Raw genomic sequence first — 22,667 nt, forward strand, 5'->3', positions numbered from 1 at the left:
TCACTGGTACAAAGCTCCACAGCCTCACTGGTACAGTTCTCCACAGTCTCACTGGTACAATTCTCCACAGTCTCACTGGTACACTGTTCCACAGTCTCACTGGTACACCGCTCCATAGTCTTAATGGTATAATTTGTCACAGTCTCACTGGTACACTGCTCCACAGTCTCCCAGTCTCCCTGGTACACAGCTCCGTAGTCTCACTAGTACAATTCTCCAGAGTCTCACTGGTACACAGCTCAACAGCCTCACTGGTACACTGATCCACAGTCTCACTGGTACACTGCTCACAGCCTCACTGGTACACAGTTCCACAGCCTCACTGGTACACTGCTCCACAGTCTCACTGGTACACTGCTCCACAGTCTCACTGGTACACAGTTCCACAGCCTCACTGGTACACTGCTCCACAATCTCACTGGTACACAGCTCCACAGCCTCACTGGTACACTGCTCCACAGCCTCACTGGTACACTGCTCACAGCCTCACTGGTACACAGTTCCACAGTCTCACTGGTATACAGGTCCACAGTCTCACTGGTACAGTTCTCCACAGTCTCACTGGTACAATTCTCCCCAGTCTCACTGGTACACAGCTCCACAGTCTCACTGGTACAAAGCTCCACAGCCTCACTGGTACAGTTCTCCACAGTCTCACTGGTACAATTCTCCACAGTCTCACTGGTACACTGTTCCACAGTCTCACTGGTACACCGCTCCATAGTCTTAATGGTATAATTTGTCACAGTTTCACTGGTACACTGCTCCACAGTCTTCCAGTCTCCCTGGTACACAGCTCCGTAGTCTCACTAGTACAATTCTCCAGAGTCTCACTGGTACACAGCTCAACAGCCTCACTGGTACACTGCTCCACAGTCTCACTGGTACACTGCTCACAGCCTCACTGGTACACAGTTCCACAGCCTCACTGGTACACTGCTCCACAGTCTCACTGGTACACTGCTCCACAGTCTCACTGGTACACAGTTCCACAGCCTCACTGGTACACTGCTCCACAGTCTCACTGGTACACAGCTCCACAGCCTCACTGGTACACTGCTCCACAGTCTCACTGGTACACTGCTCACAGCCTCACTGGTACACAGTTCCACAGTCTCACTGGTATACAGGTCCATAGTCTCACTGGTACAATTCTCCACAGTCTCACTGGTTTACTGCTCCACAGTCTCACTGGTACACAGCTCCATACACTTACTGGTACAGTTCTTCACAGTCTCACTGGTACACTGCTCCACAGTCTTACTGTTACAATGCTCCACAGTGTCACTGGTACAATGCTCCACAGCCTCACTGGTACACCGCTCCAGTCTCACTGATACACCGCTCCACAGTCTCACTGGTACAAAGCTCCACAGTCTCACTGATACAATTCTTCAGTTTCACTGGTACACTGTTCCACAGTCTCACCGGTACACAGCCCCATAGTCTCACTGGTACACCACTCCATAGTCTCACTGGTACAGTTCTCCAGCTTCACTGGTTCACCGCTCCACAGTCACTGGTACAATTCTCCAGTCTCAATGGTACACGATTCCAAAGTCTCATTTGTACACGGCTCCACAGTCTCACTGATACAATTCTCCAGTTTCACTGGTACGCCGTTCCACAGTCTCATTGGTACACAGCTCAACAGTATCACTGGTACAATTCTCCAGTCTCTTTGGTACACCGTTCCACAGTCTCACTGGTACACCGTTCCACAGTCTCACTTGTACACCACTCCACAGTCTCACTGGTACACAGCTCCATAGTCTCACTGGTACACAACCCCACAGTCTCACTGGTACCATTCTCCAGTCTCACTGGTACACTGTTCCACAGTCTCACTGGTACACCGCTCCACATTCTCACTGGTACAATTCTCCAGTCTCACTGGTACACCATTCCACAGTCTCACTATTACACAGCTCCACAGTCTCATTGGTACAATGCCCCACAGTCTCACTGGTACAATGCTCCACAGTCTCACTGGTACAATGATCCACAGTCTCACTACTACACCGCTCCATAGTCTCACTGGTACACAGCTCCACAATCTCACTGGTACACAGCTCCACAATCTCACTGGTACAATGTTCCACAGCCTCATTGGTACACAGCTCCACAGCCTCACTGGTACACCACTCCACAGTAAATTCTCCAGTCTCACTGGTACACAATTCCACAGTCTTACTGGTACACAGCTCCACAGTCTCACTGGTACACTGCACCACAGTCTCACTGGTACAATGCTCCACAGCCTCATTGCTACACAGTTCCACTGCCTCACTGGTACATAGCTACACAGTTTCACTGGTACACCGCTCCACAGTCTCACTGGTAAAGTTCTCCAGTCTCACTGGTACACCATTCCACAGTCTCACTGGTACACAGCTACACAGTCTCACTGGTACAATGCTCCACAGTCTCACTGGTACACAGTCCCACATTCTCACTGGTACACAGCTCCACCGCCTCACTGGTACACAGCTCCACAGTCTCACTAGTACACAGCTCCACAGTCCCATGGGTACAATGTTCCACAGCCTCACTGGTACATAGTTACAAAGTCTCATTGGTAGAATGCTCCACAGTCTCACTGGTACACAATTCCACAGTCTCACTGGTACACAGCTCCACAGTCTCACTGGTACAATGTTCCACAGCCTCATTAGTACACAGCTCCACAGCCTCACTGGTACACCACTCCACAGTAAATTCTCCAGTCTCACTGGTACACAATTCCACAGTTTTACTGGTACACAGCTCCACAGTCTCACTGGTACACTGCACCACAGTCTCACTGGTACAATGCTCCACAGCCTCATTGCTACACAGTTCCACTGCCTCACTGGTACATAGCTCCACAGTTTCACTGGTACACCGCTCCACAGTCTCACTGGTAAAGTTCTCCAGTCTCACTGGTACACCATTCCACAGTCTCACTGGTACACAGCTACACAGTCTCACTGGTACAATGCTCCATAGTCTCACTGGTACACAGTCCCACATTCTCACTGGTACACAGCTCCACCGCCTCACTGGTACACAGCTCCACAGTCTCACTGGTACACAGCTCCACAGTCCCATGGGTACAATGTTCCACAGCCTCACTGGTACATAGTTACAAAGTCTCACTGGTAGAATGCTCCACAGTCTCACTGGTACACAATTCCACAGTCTCACTGGTACACAGCTCCACAGTCTCACTGGTACACAGCTCCACAGTCTCACTGGTACATGTTCCACAGCCTCAGTGGTACATAGTTACAAAGTCTCACTGGTAGAATGCTCCACAGTCTCACTGGTACAATGCTCCATAGTCTCACTGGTACACAGCTCCACAGTCTCACTGGTACACAGCTCCACAGTCTCACTGGTACAATGTTCCACAGCCTCACTGGTACATAGTTACAAAGTCTCACTGGTAGAATGCTCCACAGTCTCACTGGTACAATGCTCCATAGTCTCACTGGTACACAGCTCCACAGTCTCACTGGTACACCGCTCCATAGTCTCACTGGTACACAGCTCCACAGTCTCACTGGTACAATGTTCCACAGCCTCACTGGTACATAGTTACAAAGTCTCACTGGTAGAATGCTCCACAGTCTCACTGGTACAATGTTCCACAGCCTCATTGGTACATAGCTACACAGTCTCACTGGTAAAATTCTCCAGTCTCACTGGTACACCATTCCACAGTTTCACTGGTACACAGCCCCACAGTCTCACTGGTACAATGCTCCACAGCCTCATTGGTACATGGCTCCACAGCCTCACTGGTACATAGCTACACTGTCTCACTGGTACACCGCTCCACAGTCTCACTGGTTAAATTCTCCAGTCTCACTGGTACACCATACCACAGTCTCACTGGTACACAGCCCCACAGTCTCACTGGTACAATGCTCCACAGCCTCATTGGTACATGGCTCCACAGCCTCACTGGTACACCATTCCACAGTCTCACTGGTACATAGCTCCACAGTCTCACTGGTTAAATTCTCCAGTCTCACTGGTACACCATACCACAGTCTCACTGGTACACAGCTCCACAGTTTTACTGGTACAATTCTCCACAGTCTCATTGGTACAATTCTCCACAGTCTTAATGGTGTACATCTAGGTAGATGATGTGTTTGCTGGAGGACCCATAGGGGCACAGTCTGGTCCTGCCACTACTTTACTTATTTTCATAAGCTTAAATCTCATTTTATCATCCCATATCTATATATTGCCTACAAACAGATGTGACCATTCTGCTTTTGTATATACAACAGTGCTGTTTCTGTGTTGTAAACTCAAAGTAAAGGAGTGACCCAGGAGAACTAACAGGACATTGTCAGAAAACACATTCAGCTTGGCTACATCGACTCGCTAACTTCAGACGAGGTGTGCATTTGCTTCCTTGCTACAACCAGCTGTTGACAGATACATATTGATTTATGTTTTAGGATCTTCGCTCCTGTCTGTGCAGCCTCCCTAGTACTGCTGATTACTCCACAATTCCTACAAATACACTACACCTGCTAGGTACAGCTCTTCATATCTCCATCACTTGGCTGGAAGTGAATCATAAAGTGGTGACACTGAGGGACCTGAACCCTTCAGTGGATTTGTTCCCTTATCCAAGATCTGGGATTTGAGCCAACAGAAATATTGCAGCCCCAAAAAATTAAATGACAAATTTGGCTCTGCTACATACATACAGCATATAGTAGAGTTTATTTTGCCAATGTTCACCATGCAACGTAATATTAATATTACAATGTGTTATTGGTGATTTTCTAAGAGACTGTAAAGACATTTACAGATCATCTACCATTAACCTAGGACATTCATCTCTGCTACATCTATATATCATCCAATTATATGCAGTCTTAATGGACTGGGAATCATACAGATATATAATGTTACATAGGCTAAAAAGACACAGGTCCATCGATGTCACCTTTTCTGAAGTTAATAATAGAAGCTGCTCAGCTTTATAACCATACATGTAACTGCCCAACAGATAGAGCTTGGGTTGTCATCTCTTTAAATATATCTAGATGTGATGAGCACAACTTGGTACTAAATATTGATCAAATGTACAGTAACTTAGAATCATATGCTTCAATTGTAGCCATAGATTCCATGTAAGATTACACGGTAACAACGCCTTAAAGGAGCAATATTGGATTTCTAGTAACTAGTTGCACAGTTTAAATGATCTACATTACCAGGCAGCATCCAGATGGTTAATTGTCCCTTTCTGTTCTTTGTTCCTTTATTCTATAGCTCCAGCTTCAGGACAATAACAGGTGACTTCACACAGGACATAGGGCTCTGGTGATCTATAGGTCCGTCCATATAGAACAAGCTCCACCTACTTGCAGTATCTCAGTTTCAAAGAGTCCCAAAGTAGAATATGGCCATATGGCTGTTTACACTGCTATCTATCATGCACACCTGCTGCAAATTTGGAAGCAGAGCTGAAATCACAATGTAACTCTGTTAGGGCTGCACTGTGTGTGCTTTATGATAGTAATGCTGCAGCTAATACATGGTCAAGGTATAAAGTAATGTGGTGAGTGACAGATCAGCTCTCCTACATCTAACAAACCCAGGTCCACTGCAACTGACATACTCATTGCTGCTACATCCAACAAACTCAGCTTTAAAGTAGCTGACAAAATAAGATATGCTGCATTTAGCAAACTCAGGTCTACAGTACAAGCAAACATCTCTTATGTCTTAACAGCTTTAATTTGCCCAAAAATGTAACTTCCTATAACCATCTGCAATCTTGAGTATATGATATACACAAAGACTGTCCTCCTATGTTACTATAGCCTTACTGTATCAGTCCAATACAAACTTCCTAGGTTTCCTAATGAACGAATGCCCAGATGTAGCAGAGCTAATTCTAACATTCGGCATAATTACTCATGGCATCATAATACACTGTATTACATAGGACTGCAGATTAATTTACTGTGCACTAACAGTACAATTTTGAAAAAATAATTGATAGATTCAGGACTGCTTCATTTGTATGTCATGATAACGACTAAATGTTTAGAAATCATTATCAATGATACATGAGCACCATAGAGCATAAATCAATGGCAAGCAACAAGTCCCTGCACCCGCTGCTTTCCCGCCAGGTTTCAGCGTCTTAAATATTTTGGGTTTTAGCTAAATAGAATATTTCTATATGAACATTTTGTGTGTAGTGTGCATGTGTCGTGTGTCGCACAGCGCTCACGGGAGACGCTTTCTATTTTTCTTTGTGCTGCATGTGTGACAAGTTCAACCCTTTCCATTCAAGAAAAAATTCAATGACTGCAACACGGTTCTAGAGAGCGCATGTTTTCTGCATTTCCATTCACAAATCCATGCAAGCCAATGAACATGAGGTGGATGCAGTGCATGAATGTACACACAAAGCATCCGCACAGCCATACATATACTGTACATATACTGTATAACTATCTATATATATAGATATATATGCACACATACATATATATATACATACACACACACGTATGTACAGTATGTATGCTTTCTCTCTATATGTGTGTATATATATATATATATATACACTTCATAACAAGTACACAAATGCACATACATATAGATATACATATATAAACACATATATACATACAAGAACACATACACACACACAAACATGTACAAATAGACACAAACATACACACACATAATAATACACACTGCAACCCCTGCACCTCCATGTGTCAATGTGAAGGAATAATGTGACATCACCGTGCTTACAATGAATGAACGCCTGAGATAATGCAGCAATTTGGATTCCTAACATTTCCTTGAACACATAGTCGATGCTCAAAGATCACTACAATGATCACTGCGGAGCAACGGTTCCTGTGATTAAAGCGACAGCTCCTGCCTTTTGTAGTGTATAACCATCATCACAGAAATACACAGAGATGTAGCGGAGCTGAATATGTCATTTAAGTTTTGGGGGGCTGCGTCGTTTTCAGAACTGGGATAATGCAGTAGGTTGCCCTACATTCCTATTGGAAAACAACACATCGTGATATCACGAGTCGTACGAAGTGACAAACTTAGCTCTGCGGTATCTGTCAAACTCAGTTCCGCAACATCTCAATATATATGTACACATTCGTAAGGCAGACACAGAACAATCCAGTGATTAAGCTGAAATTAAATAGTTCAGGAGAGATTTACGGTTTCCTGCTCGGAACAGATCTGACTTTTTTCATTGTGATCTTTTGGAATGTGACTATTTAAAACATCCTGTATTTAAACTCAACTTCTCCCATGGAACAGAAACCTGAGATAAATTAGTGAGTGGTTTAGGTGACCCTGAAGTTTGAAGCCATTGGAATTGTACAGATAAAACTTCCATAAATTCATTAAATATTGACCACCTCCCCCCCATTGTATTATACTACAACATGATTGTGTACAATTAGGTGCAAAGATTATCCCGTCAATGGAGGACTGACCTTATCCTACAAAAGTCCCATTAACATTAATAGATTATTTGTAGCAGTCTCCAGGCTGGAGCAAAAGTCCCCAGGGTTAGTGATTGCACGGTGTATTTAACTCTACAACTTGCTACTACCCCTATTTTACAGCAATTTGTATGCTGAATTATTCAGCGTGTTCCAATAGGTAATCTATAAGCTTGACTGATGGTCTTCATATACAGGCGACACATATCAATTCTATATGATGAGTGTATTCATTGTCTCTCATCATCTGCAGGGGTTTGTTTACTAGAGGGTCTCAGTTACACCCCCTCAGCTGCAGTGAATGGGAAACAAAAGACTTGCCATCAGGTTGACTTTCCCAAGTCTTTTGCTCCTGGTTTTAATGTTTAACTCTATCTTGTGAAGTTTTCCGTTGATAGACCATCCTGCATGGAAACAGTGATCTATATTTAACAGGGCTTATCATTCCTTTCTGTAAAATTGAAGGCGAATGACCCTTAAGGTGCTGGACAAGAAATGGCTTGAGAGTTTTAAGAACACTACATTGTAAGAGCTTCTTACATCCCCCCTCCAAGTACTACAATATATAAGGGCATATGATCCCTTAGGACAAAAGAAAATGCATTCTTTCATGGTATGGCTATGACTTCCAACATTGTCCATATAAAAAGTAGGGGACCTAAGTCAACTTTTCAAAGTCTGCATTATAGATAGAGACCCAACTCCAGTGGTCATTATGGCAGCTCACAGAACAGTATATATATTGCAATTCAATAAACATTTACACAATAACACAACACAAGACAACACAAAGAAACACAAATCCCCCAGCCCAGAAGAAATGTCCTCTACCTTCCAGTTCACTCTCCATTGACTTTCCAGCTTAGAACAAGTCCACTCTTAGAAAGCTCATTCCTGGCCAAGCCTGGTCATAATAAGTTTGGGATCTTACAGTTGTTAGCTGTATCTCTTTCCCTGTTCCTCTAAACTCCTGGAATAAAGTATTTAAAGGAAACACGTGTCAAGGTAAACAGTGCTCTGCTCCTCTGCAACTTGCTGGCTGAATAGTTGATCCACAGTTGAGTTGAGCTACAGCTCTGTCTGTGGGCTTTTAGGGGATGGTTCACTCTGGTTCCCCCCTAGCAGACCTCTCCCTCCCTCCTAAATCTAAGCTGCCCTGGTTGCCTCTAAGAAACTCCAAGAGTTGACTTTCCAAGAATGCAGGTCTCCTGGAGCTGTCCACTGTAGTGGTGCTGAACTGAGAACGCCTCTGCTTTGTTTGCCCTCAGATGACAACTGTCTGCCTCTGTGAGGAGGGGCTACCTCTGCCTGCCTCTGCCTCCCTTTGGATTGCTGGAGAAAGCAGGCTTCTTTTGTCCTTTTGGTGCCTCCGTACCTGCAATGCTGCAGAACAAGCTCCCCTTTTCTCTCCTCTCTGCATTATGACAAATCAAGGCAGGCAGCTGTGCTGTTAGCACACCAGAACAGGCAGAGACTGAAAATAGGCACTAAGGGTCTGATGGGAACTGCAGCAAGAGAGAGAGGGAGAGTAAAGGGAAGGGGGTGTCACAGCAGAGCCCCGCTCCTCTACAGCCCCCTTTGTACATGAGCTCAGTGCTGGACAATTTCAGGACCTCTGCAGCCTCTATGATCTGGACTAAGAGCCCTGATTAAATATTAACAGCCATGGATTATAGAGACAACACAACAATCCTGGGGTCAATCAACAGTCACTGGATGCTGCAGCACCCCTTCTTTTATCATTATTATTCTTATCATTGATGACAGAGATCGCTCCTGCAATATCAATGGTATAGTGAATCCCCCACCCCCTCTAGGGTATTTATATATTTGTTTAGTTGTAATTGCTACTATGCAGCAAATTTAAGATGCAATGTGGTTTGCCCACTTTGCGCTTGCAGGGGCCTGCGGCTGGCATATCCACACATTGCTACAACCTAGCAGTTTTTGATCTGCAATGCTATCTGGGCTTCCCACACACTGCAGGGGTGAGGATTACCCCTCCCCATCTGTGCTGAACTGAACACAAAGAAGTACTGGCTTCTGCTCTTCTCCGCTTTACTTATTTCCAGCCCCCAACTACTGCCTTCTTAAGGATGTGGTTAGAAAGGAGATTTATTCTGGAGGAAACCTCCTTTAGTTTTGCAATCATGATGGAGAGTATTCCTCCATTATGGGAGCAGATTTCTTGCTATATCAGCCACTCCCGAACAGGCATTGTGACCCAGAGAACTGAGTCGTGAGTGTTGCTACACAGAAAAAATATCCAAAGGGAGCGCTGTGCTTTATGAGTGCTGCTTCTCCTTTGTCCTAGCCCTAAGGGGTCCTAGTGCTATGCTATAACTGTGGCGGTAAAATCTCTTTATGATGGTAGTCAGCCTCATACACACAGCCTCTTAGGGTTTTCAGCAGCAAGAAACCCTTCTTTTAAGATGGGGTTGTGCTTTTAATTATAAAGTGCTGAGGAATATGTTGGCGCTATATAAATAAAATTATTATTATTTTTAAATCCGACAACATCTTTGTAGCGAGGCTTAGGCTGGGTCCACACAATCAGATGTGGTGATACATCATTGCATATGGACTGGACCATCTATTGGTGGCTGCTCATAGATAGGTATTGGCAAATGCATTATTGCATATATAGTATCAGTATATCACTTATTTGGGAGGAAATAAGCTGCAACAAAGGTTCCTTATTGGAAGTAGAAACAATATGATCTAATAAGGTGCAATCCAAGCTGCTAAATTGTTGCTTCTCCTGACAAAAGGTGTTGAGGAATGTCAAGTATTGCCATTGGCACTGGTATATTGCTAAAATCTAATGTTTATGGCCATCTTTTGGGAGAAAAAAGAAACAGTGTCTATTGAAAAAAAACAAAAAAAGCACCAATCACTATCTGAGTACAATGGAATATCCCATATACTATATTGCATGGTTCAGTGGTTATAATTAGTCCTTATGTAGCTAGCTATTTATACTGCTATAATACAGTGACACATGGACTCAGGACCAACTGAAAACTGACGGACCACACAAGTCTTTAATCATCTGGAAACTATGTAAGTGATAGAGGCGCAGGGATAGTGAGCGGCTCACAAGAATTTGGAGCTTAAGTATATTTAGAACACTCTGGACTGATAATAGTAATGCAGGCGTCGGGGAAAGCAGACTTATCTGGTGGGATTGGTTGAATAAAATGCATTAGGTTTTTAAATGGGAGCTCAGCTTTCAAGTGAAAAATTGAGAATTTATTGCAAAATATTTACAAAAAACATTAGGGATAAAAATGTTGCATTTCAATGTTCATCAACCAAGTATATAATGTCTATTCAAGCAGAGGTATATCCAGGCACCACTCCTTCAGACACTATTTGCAGTCATTAGGCCAGTATATCTGTGCATATGCTCCTTGATCCATTTGGTGGTGCATATAGACAAATCCATATAAGCAATCACTCAATAAGAAAAATGAAAGAAGGCACTCACCGAATCATAAATAAAAAGTCCTTTATTCCTGTGCAAGGGACTTCTGATCCTTGGACCCGTAGAAGCATCGGAAGGTGCGAAACGACCGTAGTCCTCTGTGCTGCTCCCTTGTCTGTTCCTTCTGATACCTGCCGCACGCTATGAAGTCCCTTTCACAGGAATAAAGGACTTTTTATTTATGATTCGGTGAGTGCTGCCTTTCATTTTTCTTATTGAGTGATCAAGTATATAATGTAATTGTGGGTTTCTTTGTTCCTACTTGATGAATTTAAAGTTTGCTGGTATGATATTCTGGATCAGTGTTCCCCAACTCTAGACCTCAAGAGCCACCAACAGACCATATTTTCAGGACTTTTTTAGTATTTCCCAGGTGATAATTGCATCACATGCTCAAGGGATAATTCCATCACATGTACTGTACTAAGGAAATCCTGAAAACATGACCTGTTGGTGGCTCTTGAGGTCAGGAGTGGGGTAACAATGCTCTAGAAGGTGGCCTTTAAAGGAAAATTATATTCAAATACCGACACAGTGGGGCAGATTTACTAAAACTGTATTTTTGGAGAGTGTAAACTAGATAGTCTTAAAATGTCCCACATTTATCACAGTGGTTCATTCTGTATGATAAATTTAGAGCATCTGTAGTAATTTTTCATACACCATTAGTTGCCTTACTTTATGCCAGTAATTTGCTCAAAAATATTAGTACTGCTTTGATACATGTTGTTACATTTATACTTTTCCACTAGTCCATGCTTCTTGTCAAAAGAGATGTGAAAAGTGTCTAAAACTCATAATAAATGGGATGCCTGGTGCAAATTAAGCCACAATTTTGGTACATTTAGTTTATTAAATCACCCCTGTTGTATCCTGAAGCATATGCTTTACTTTCTTCAGAGTTTGTCATCCCCAAAGGGCATTTTAAACAAACTATACCATGATATAGAGTACTTGTCCACTATAAGAATTATACTAGCATTGTACCTGCTATTGGTAAAGTACCTGAGAAAATTACTTTTAATTCATATGTAGATGAGGAGGCTTCAGTGCACCCTTTGACAAATAGTGACGATTCACTTTAAGGCAAGTAAATAGTTAACTTTTAAAATAGAAAGTTTCATTTACTCTGGTCAACCTTGGATACATAACTCCTTTATCTTATCTTCATAGCATATGTTATGCCTTAAATATAGCCTATCCATACAGCTCAGTGTCTAGATTTTTCCAAACTTCTGCAAATTGTTGAGATGTATTGCAGAGGCGAAGCTTGAAGCCTTCAGGTCTTGGGGCAGCAAACTGTGTAATTGAGACCTTATGTACATGCAATTTCTAATACTGGTATCTGTTTTTTGGTCCCCCAGGCACTGGAGTCCAGCACCCCCTATAGCTACACCTCTGTTTCACCGTATAGTTTTTATTTATTTAATTATTGGATTTATTTGATTATTAATATATATTTTTTTTTTTACAGAGGATGAGAACCACCAACATATACAGGGGGTGAAGTAAGTATTGAATACGTCACCACTTTTCCAATTTAAGTAAATATATTTCTAAAGGTGCTCTTCACATGTAATTCTCACTAGATGTCGGTAACAACCCATCCAGTCCACACAGGCAAAGAAATCAAAGCGTAAATGTCCATAAATTAAGTTATGTGTAATAATAGGAAATGACACAGGGAAAAAGTATTGAACACGCTTCCTGAAATGTATTTAATACTTCATACAAAAGCCTTTGTAGGTGATGACAGCTTTAAGACGCCTCCTGTATGGAGAAACTAGTCGCATGCATTGCTCAGATGTGATTTTGGCCCATTGTTCCACACAAACACTCTTTACATCCTGAAGATCCCGTGAGCTTCCTCTATGAACTCTAAGCTTTAGTTCCTTCCATAAATTTTCTATTGGATTCAGATCCTGTGATTGGCTCGGCCATTCTAGCAGCTTTATTTTCTTTCTCTGAAACCAATTGAGACTTTCCTTGCCTGTGTGTTTTGGGATCATTGTCTTGCCAAAATGTCCACCTTCGTTTCATTTTCATCATCTTGGTAGATGGTAGTGTGGCGCCCCTGAGGGTTCGGTTGCCATAGAGGTATTGCATCTCACCCAGAGGTGTGGTTTCTCACTCTCAGGTAAGAAGGAGTATGGCTCAGGACCCTAACACTACATCCACTACACCACATTTCCGGGGGACAGGGCGATAATGCTCCTACGGGAGAGCACAAGTGTCCCTGATACCTGGCTGGAGTGGGGAGGAACCACTTAGAGAGGGGGAACTATGTAGTGGATGGGTGGAGAACGTAGATCCTGGGAGCACTGGAGTAGGAGGTATAAAAGTAAGGAACCATCTTGGTTAAGGGAGTCAGAGTGAGGAGTTGGAGTTGTGAGAAGTGACAGGAGCAGAGGCTCTGCACGAGCTCTGCTCCACAGGCGGGCCAAGTCAGGAGGCCTGAGCCTGAAGGAGAAGGGAGAGATAAGGGGAGCAGGAGAGGCTCCAGGACGAGAAGAGAAGGGACTCCAGGGGTATGGGCCCTGCAGCAAGCCACCCGTACGCCCGCCGCTGCCAGGAGGTAGGGGGGTCAGGCCAGAAGAAGGGAACCGGGTCCCTCAACTAGCAGAGACTACAGGACTCAACTGGGAACCGGAGGCTGCAGCACTTCAAGTACAGCAGACCGTCCACACCAGCCACTAGGAAAGTAGCCGCATAGGGCCAGGGGACGGAACACACGTTGCCCGCCAAGGCCCGAGGACACTGGACAGAGGTGCCGCTAGGTGTGAGGTACAAGGAGAGAGGCCAGAGAGGATGCACAGGAAGGGGGTCCTGAAAAATACTCCGGAGTTACCTGAGGGTCGACCGGGCCCCACACTGCGTGAGCACAGGACGCCGTGGGCTCTTGCACTGGCCCTGTAAGTGGAACTGTTTAAACCGTGAGTAAAGGCTCTGGGACTGCATCGTGTGGACTCTGTGATTATTCTTGCACCGTGACACCTTGCACCATCACCACCATTCTACATTCATGCTGCCCTGAAGCTACACTCTACCTGTGGGGAGTTACATCACCTTGCTGCACATACCACCAGCTTCAGCGGACTGCCCCGCAGCGGCGGTTACCAATAACCGCAATCCACAGGTGGCGTAGTCGGACATTGATATTAGTGCACATAGACTACCCAGGTTTGACCGCCCTGGGTCACGGACCGGGTCGCCGCCACAGTGACTACAACCCCCAGCATTTACAGGCCCGGCTCCGGGTATCCCCACGGCCCAGGGGGCGCGTCAGTAGCAGATTTTTGTCAAGAATGTCTTGGTACATTTGTCCATTCATCTTCCTTCAACTACATGAAGTTTGCCAGTACCGTATACTGAAAAAAAGCCCCATATCATGATGTTCCCATCTCCAAACTTCATTGCTGGTATTGTGTTTTTGGGGTGATATGCGGTGCCTTTTGGTCTCCAAACATGGTGGGTATTATGGCATCCAAAAAGTTAAATTTTGGTCTCATCTGACCAGACTATATTCTCCCAGTATTTCACAGCCCTGTCTAAATGTTGTTGAGCAAACTTTAAATGCACTTGAACATGCTTTTTGTTCAGCAATGGAGTCTTGCGTGGTGAGAATGCATACAGCCCGTTGAGGTTGAGTGCATTACTTATTGTTTTCTTTTAAACGATTGTACCTGCTGATTCCAAGTCTTTCTGTAACTCTTCACAGATGGTCCTTGGCTCTTGGACAACTTTTTTGATAATTCGTTTCACTCCTCTGTCTGAAATCTTACGGTGATCACCTGGTCATGGACGGGTTATGGTGAAATGATGTTCTTTCCACTTCTGGATTATGGTCCCAACAGTGCTCACTGGAATCTTCAGTAGTTTAGAAATTATTCTGTAACCAATGCCATCGGTATGTTTTGCAACAATAAGGTTGTGAAGGTCTTGAGCCAGCTCATTGGTTTTACCCATCATGAGATGTTTCTTGTGTGGCACCTTGGTAATAAGACAGCTTTCTATAGACCATGAGTTGGACCAGCTGATATTATTTTTCACTAAGTGGCAGGATTGCTTTCTAATCACTGATAGATTTCTGCCGGTGTCATGACTTTCCATGGCTTTTTGCACCTCTCTTTCTTCATGTGTTCAATACTTTTTCCCTGTTCGATGGTTTCCATGGACTCATTGACTTGCAATGCCGAGTGAGATCCGAATGTTGAAAGAAACACGGGATTGCTGCAATTTTTAACCCCGGACCTGCTGTGTTCGAAGAAAAAATCAGATATGTGCACGGCCCTGTAGAATAACATTGGTCCGAGTGCGATCTGATATTTTGTCGGATTGCACTCAGACCAATAATACGGTTGTCTGCACAAGCCCTTAGTGAGTAAAATAAATAAATAAATGAGGGGTTTTAGCATGTGATAATAGTTAGATGGCTACAAAAGACCTTTATAATTTTTTTATATTTCGCCAGGAGCGGGCACAGACAGAAGAGGCCTTGTGCAAGAACAATATATGCGTCCTTTGCAGTCCAATAGCTCATCATAATGCACAAATCCACCTGGTTTGGGGCTGGATGTGTCCCACTTACTTCATGGACTCTTGTGCGGCTGCACCTTTGCACCAATGGTATGTCTGCCCCTGTATTTCTCCCTCTACACCACATACCAGTCCTATGAAAAGGAAAACTGTCCTATACTAAGATTCATTACAATCACATCTTGTTATAACCAGTGCTAAGATCCAAGAAGGGCTAGCATTTCCTAAATTCACAGGTGTCTTTGGGTGGTCAAAGTCAAACACCCACCTATCTGATTTACTGGGAATCTGACTGACCTTGGCAATTAACTATTCCTAAAAATATACCTCTTAGGACACGCTGCAAAGCCCTGGTAAGTTCTGGCCGTGCTTTTCCAGGGAAATTGCATTTTTAGAATACAAGGATGCGGGAAGCAGGAAAGTGTATGGACTTTCTGTCCTAAGTTGGAAATCCCTTGCAGCCCAAGTAGGGGTCCATTTTGACTGTTGTTAAGAGGAACCTCTCTTATATATAATACAGACCAAAAGTTTGGACACACCTTCTCATTTAAAGATTTTTCTGTATTTTCATGACTTTGAAAATTGTACATTCACACTGAAGGCATCAAAACTATGAATTAACACATGTGGAATTATATACTTAACAAAAAAGTGTGAAACAACTGAAAATATGTCTTATATTCTAGGTTCTTCAAAGTAGCCACCTTTTGCTTTGATGACTGCTTTGCACACTCTTGGAAGTCTCTTGATGAGCTTCAAGAGGTAGTCACCGGAAATGGTCTTCCAACAATCTTGAAGGAGTTCCCAGAGATGCTTAGCACTTGTTGGCCCTTTTGCCTTCATTCTGCGGTCCAGCTCACCCCAAACGATCTCGATTGGGTTCAGGTCTGGTGACTGTGGAGGCCAGGTCATCTGGCGTAGCACCCCATCACTCTCCTTCTTGGTCAAAAAGCCCTTACACAGCCTGGAGGTGTGTTTGGGGTCATTGTCCTGTTGAAAAATAAATGATGGTCCAACTAAACGCAAACCAGATGGAATGGCATGCCACTGCAAGATGCTGTGGTAGCCATGCTGGTTCAGTATTCCTTCAATTTTGAATAAATCCCTAACAGTGTCACCAGCACAGCACCCCCACACCATCACACCTCCTCCTCCATGCTTCACTGTGGGAACCAGGCATGCAGAGTCCATCCGTTCACCTTTTCTGCGTCGCACAAAGACACGGTGGTTGGAATCGAAGATCTCAAATTTGGACTCATCAGACCAAAGCACAAATTTCCACTGGTCTAATGTCCATTCCTTGTGTTCTTTAGCCCAAACTTGTCTCTTCTGCTTGTTGCCTGTCCTTAGCAGTGGTTTCCTAGCAGCCATTTTACCATGAAGGCCTGCTGCACAAAGTCTCCTCTTAACAGTTGTTGTAGAGATGTGTCTGCTGCTAGAACTCAGTGTGGCATTGACCTGGTCTCTAATCTGAGCTGCTGTTAACCTGCGATTTCTGAGGCTGGTGACTCGGATAAACTTATCCTCAGAAGCAGAGGTGACTCTTGGTCTTCCTTTCCTGGGGCGGTCCTCATGTGAGTCAGTTTCTTTGTAGCGCTTGATGGTTTTTGCAACTGCACTTGGGAACACTTTCAAAGTTTGCCCAATTTTTTGGACTGACTGACCTTAATTTCTTAAAGTAATGATGGCCACTCGTTTTTCTTTACTTAGCTGCTTTTTTCTTGCCATAATACAACTTTCTAACAGTCTATTCAGTAGGACTATCAGCTTTGTATCCACCTGACTTCTGCACAACACAACTGATGGTCCCAATCCCATTTACAAGGCAAGAAATCCCACTTATTAAACCTGACAGGGCACACCTGTGAAGTGAAAACCATTTCCGGTGACTACCTCTTGAAGCTCATAAAGAGAATGCCAAGAGTGTGCAAAGCAGTCATCAAAGCAAAAGGTGGCTACTTTGAAGAACCTAGAATATAAGACATATTTTCAGTTGTTTCACACTTTTTTCTTAAGTATATAATTCCACATGTGTTAATTCATAGTTTTGATGCCTTCAGTGTGAATGTACAATTTTCATAGTCATGAAAATACAGAAAAATCTTTAAATGAGAAGGTGTGTCCAAACTTTTGGTCTGTACTGTATATGCCACTGATTTCTTGTGGTGTGCCAGTGGTCCCTTGAGCATGATCCTATCCTACAAGTTGCTTGTTTTTTTCTGACCCTTTATGATAAAACACCTATTATATACCTATATTGTAATGTAGTATGATCATAATAATGGCATTAAAAGTCACCTCAATGATTCTCATCTGGCACAGGCAATGCAGAAACTCATAGATGGTTGTCACTATATGATAAATTCAAGCAGTAATGATGTGCCAGTGTTCTGAATGCCAAAGGGATTTTCCTTCCATTAAGTTCCACACACGAGAGATAAAATGAATAAAGTGCCACTGAATGTGTATGCTACTAAGAATAGCAAATCAATATATGTACGCTTCTCCCTGCACTGGCTTATTTAAGCATGTCCAATGCCCTATAAATTATCTGCAGTTAGTGTAGACGTTACACATTTTACTATGTGGAGTGCACAGCGGCATGAGAGCATCGCTGAGGAGTCAGGGGTAACCTTGGAAAGAGACATGACACTTTCTGTATGCAGGTACTGTACTTTATTAAAGAGCATTACCCTCTAAAATCCTAACATTCCCTCTAAATAGCATCCCTGAGTGTCCGCTTGACATTGAATTGTTAAAAATTCTATACTCCAGCTGTTTCGTAATATTATCTGTTGCCAGGAAGGATAGATTATGAGCAATATGGCTGCCAGTACCTCTCCCACATGGGTTGTCACTTAGCTTTCACCGATTGTACAGACCCCCATGGACAAGTTTTAAAATAGATAGAAATGGAAATGGAATGTTCTTGGAAGATTATGGAAAAATATAATCAGTCCAGTTAATCGGGAGTGAGGTTGTCTGTCGTGACTGTTGCATGATTTTTCCTATTTTTTTCCATTGGACTAATGGAAGGTCTAAAATAACGAAACTGTTCGACATTATTGGAGACATATGTAGTAGTGGTGAAGGGAGTAGCTTCCTTCTGGCACTAAAAGGGTTAAAGAGTATGTTCCTGACAGTTAGATATCTCTCTGGGCTGCAGTTAGGTCCAGTTAAGGGGTTAGCTGTGATAATTCAGCCCAGTAGAAAGAGGAAACTCAGTGCTATGGTTGAGCTCAGTATGTGAATAAATGCTTTGTTCCTGATGTGTTTCCTTGTGGGCTGTAGTATTAGTAGCAAGCCACAAGATGCCACTGTCTAGAATGCAGAAGGCAGTTTAAGTTTGCCAGTAGCATTGCAGGCATTTAGGACAGTGAGGGAGTTAACTGTGTGTGAGGACAGCCCATAGAGGGTGGGCATTTTAGGAAACCTCTGGTTAGTTTCCAGTAACAGGAAGTGTTGAGTCAGTGAGATATAGTACCTGGGACAGGACAGGCAACCTCGGTGTATTGGCTGCTAGGGCAGACGTGGGCCCCAAATCTCAGACAGTGGATCACCAAGGAGAAGAATCCCTCCACAAGAGTCCCCTTAGCTGGCCTGGGAAACTCAAGAGAGTCACTGAGGACCTGGGGGCACATTCTGTCTGCAGGCTGCAGAAGAAGTCAGGACTCAAGCCTAGGACGTGGGGAGAACTAGGATCTGTATATATACTGTCATTGGTGAGGAAGATTCTATAGGACTAGAAAATAAGGCAACAGAGATGCTTTACTTAAATTGGGAATTTATGTGTGTAGGGTGCCAAAGCAAGCAGGGGCCACAGCTCGCCCACGACTACCTCGCTGGGGCAGCCTATTTTTACAAGGCCATCAGGCGGCCCTTACTACTGTTCGAAGGCCAGCAGTTGTCCCTCACTATTGCTAGAGGGCCATCAGCCGGCTATGCCTTGTTGTTCCCATTATTAAGGAGTGGGTCTCCTATACTGTTATTGCATATGCAGCAAGTCCAAGGGCTGCCAAAAATTTAGACGCACTCCAATACCCCTTTGCAGAGACGTCGAGGAGGGCCTCATTAAAAAAAATGTTCCCATTAGAAAGGAGCGGGTCTCCTATACTGGTAATGCCCATGCAGAAAGTGCATGGGCTGAAAGACATTTACCCCTGGGGGGTATACATGAACATACTGTATAACAGACAGAATGTTAGAGGTACATCTCTAAAAAAATGTCCTATTGGCATCATAATAGCAAAAAGAACTTCGGCACTCCATACATGAAAATATAAGAAATATTGTATCTAGACTAATGTCATTTTGAAAAATGAAGGTTTTTTGCGCATAATTTGGCCAATTTATGTGTGCCCATCAACCACGACAAGGTCACCTTCGTATGATGGGAAACTACGCTATGCTACCACTGGATATGCCACTCTTGGGCTGTAAGCCTGTATGGACAGTATGTCTCTGCTTGGGCTTTTAACCTACATTGTATGGGCTGGTAGAGCTAGTTAAAACCACCTGTGACTGAATGGGAGGGACACATGGTCAGAAAAAAGGCTGTCAAACTTCTAATAGTGTGAACACGTACCTGCTGCAATGCTCCAGGAGCGGGATCCCAAAAATGATTAATAGAAAAACCTTCATATTTTCATGTATGGAGTGCCGAAGTTCTTTTTGCTATTGAGATTACTCTTTTCTTCAGAGCACCCGAATAGACCAGTGAGCGACCCCTCTCTTTTTTCTATTAATCATTTTTGGGATCCCGCTCCTGGAGCATTGCAGCAGGTACGTGTTCACACTATTAGAAGTTTGACAGCCTTTTTTCTGACCATGTGTCCCTCCCATTCAGTCACAGGTGGTTTTAACTAGCTCTACCAGCCCATACATTGTAGGTTAAAAGCCCAAGCAGAGACATACTGTCCATACAGGCTTACAGCCCAAGACTGGCATATCCAGTGGTAGCATAGCGTAGTTTCCCATCATACGAAGGTGACCTTGTCGTGGTTGATGGGCACACATAAATTGGCCAAATTATGCGCAAAAAACCTTCATTTTTCAAAATGACATAAGTCTAGATACAATATTTCTTATATTTTCATGTATGGAGTGCCGAAGTTCTTTTTGCTATTGAGATTACTCTTTTCTTCAGAGCACCCGAATAGACCAGTGAGCGACCCCTCTCTTTTTTCTATTAATCATTTTTGGGATCCCGCTCCTGGAGCATTGCAGCAGGTACGTGTTCACACTATTAGAAGTTTGACAGCCTTTTTTCTGACCATGTGTCCCTCCCATTCAGTCACAGGTGGTTTTAACTAGCTCTACCAGCCCATACATTGTAGGTTAAAAGCCCAAGCAGAGACATACTGTCCATACAGACTTACAGCCCAAGAGTGGCATATCCAGTGGTAGCATAGCGTAGTTTCCCATGATACGAAGGTGACCTTGTCTGGTTGATGGGCACACATAAATTGGCCAAATTATGCGCAAAAAACCTTCACTTTTCAAAATGACATTAGTCTAGATACAATATTTCTTATATTTTCATGTATGGAGTGCCGAAGTTCTTTTTGCTATTGAGATTACTCTTTTCTTCAGAGCACCCGAATAGACCAGTGAGCGACCCCTCTCTTTTTTCTATTAATCATTTTTGGGATCCCGCTCCTGGAGCATTGCAGCAGGTACGTGTTCACACTATTAGAAGTTTGACAGCCTTTTTTCTGACCATGTGTCCCTCCCATTCAGTCACAGGTGGTTTTAACTAGCTCTACCAGCCCATACATTGTAGGTTAAAAGCCCAAGCAGAGACATACTGTCCATACAGGCTTACAGCCCAAGAGTGGCATATCCAGTGGTAGCATAGCGTAGTTTCCCATCATACGAAGGTGACCTTGTCGTGGTTGATGGGCACACATAAATTGGCCAAATTATGCGCAAAAAAACTTCATTTTTCAAAATGACATTAGTCTAGATACAATATTTCTTATATTTTCATGTATGGAGTGCCGAAGTTCTTTTTGCTATTGAGATTACTCTTTTCTTCAGAGCACCCGAATAGACCAGTGAGCGACCCCTCTCTTTTTTCTATTAATCATTTTTGGGATCCCGCTCCTGGAGCATTGCAGCAGGTACGTGTTCACACTATTAGAAGTTTGACAGCCTTTTTTCTGACCATGTGTCCCTCCCATTCAGTCACAGGTGGTTTTAACTAGCTCTACCAGCCCATACATTGTAGGTTAAAAGCCCAAGCAGAGACATACTGTCCATACAGGCTTACAGCCCAAGAGTGGCATATCCAGTGGTAGCATAGCGTAGTTTCCCATCATACGAAGGTGACCTTGTCGTGGTTGATGGGCACACATAAATTGGCCAAATTATGCGCAAAAAACCTTAATTTTTCAAAATGACATTAGTCTAGATACAATATTTCTTATATTTTCATGTATGGAGTGCCGAAGTTCTTTTTGCTATTGAGATTACTCTTTTCTTCAGAGCACCCGAATAGACCAGTGAGCGACCCCTCTCTTTTTTCTATTAATCATTTTTGGGATCCCGCTCCTGGAGCATTGCAGCAGGTACGTGTTCACACTATTAGAAGTTTGACAGCCTTTTTTCTGACCATGTGTCCCTCCCATTCAGTCACAGGTGGTTTTAACTAGCTCTACCAGCCCATACATTGTAGGTTAAAAGCCCAAGCAGAGACATACTGTCCATACAGGCTTACAGCCCAAGAGTGGCATATCCAGTGGTAGCATAGCGTAGTTTCCCATCATACGAAGGTGACCTTGTCGTGGTTGATGGGCACACATAAATTGGCCAAATTATGCGCAAAAAACCTTCATTTTTCAAAATGACATTAGTCTAGATACAATATTTCTTATATTTTCATGTATGGAGTGCCGAAGTTCTTTTTGCTATTGAGATTACTCTTTTCTTCAGAGCACCCGAATAGACCAGTGAGCGACCCCTCTCTTTTTTCTATTGGCATCATAAACACCCTTAAAAAAAAAAAATTATGTTGGTGTTGCTTCACGGTCACCCTGGTGATATGGTGGTGGAGGATGAGGAGAAGGAGGAGGACAACAGAAAATAGACAAATTCAGGAAGCGTATACCCATGTCTGGGTGTGAAGAGGTGCA

At 43.5% G+C, this 22,667-nt stretch overlaps 1 protein-coding gene across 8 annotated transcripts in view; it reads right to left on the minus strand.

Moving 5' to 3' along the window:
• CAMTA1 (calmodulin binding transcription activator 1) overlaps positions 1–22,667 on the minus strand; it is a 2,249,809-nt gene that overhangs the window by 126,862 nt on the left and 2,100,280 nt on the right. Inside the window, exons 1-2 of one of the 8 annotated variants that reach the window (XM_073656522.1) lie at positions 8,887–9,012; positions 8,343–8,481 (exon numbers count right to left, since the gene is read on the minus strand). The exons of 5 other annotated variants lie outside the window; for them this stretch is intronic. In XM_073656522.1, coding sequence (XP_073512623.1) covers positions 8,343–8,361 — 19 coding nt within the window. In that variant the 5' untranslated portion in view covers positions 8,362–8,481; positions 8,887–9,012. Of the gene's footprint in view, positions 1–8,342; positions 8,853–8,886; positions 9,029–22,667 lie in introns of those variants that run through there. 2 more of the 8 variants (XM_073656523.1, XM_073656521.1) reach the window with 2 other exon arrangements.

The sequence above is a fragment of the Phyllobates terribilis genome, unplaced genomic scaffold, assembly GCF_046119375.1.
Source record: "Phyllobates terribilis strain yellow unplaced genomic scaffold, ASM4611937v1 Scaffold_12__6_contigs__length_324123572, whole genome shotgun sequence".
Classification (NCBI taxonomy): Eukaryota; Metazoa; Chordata; class Amphibia; order Anura; family Dendrobatidae; genus Phyllobates; species Phyllobates terribilis.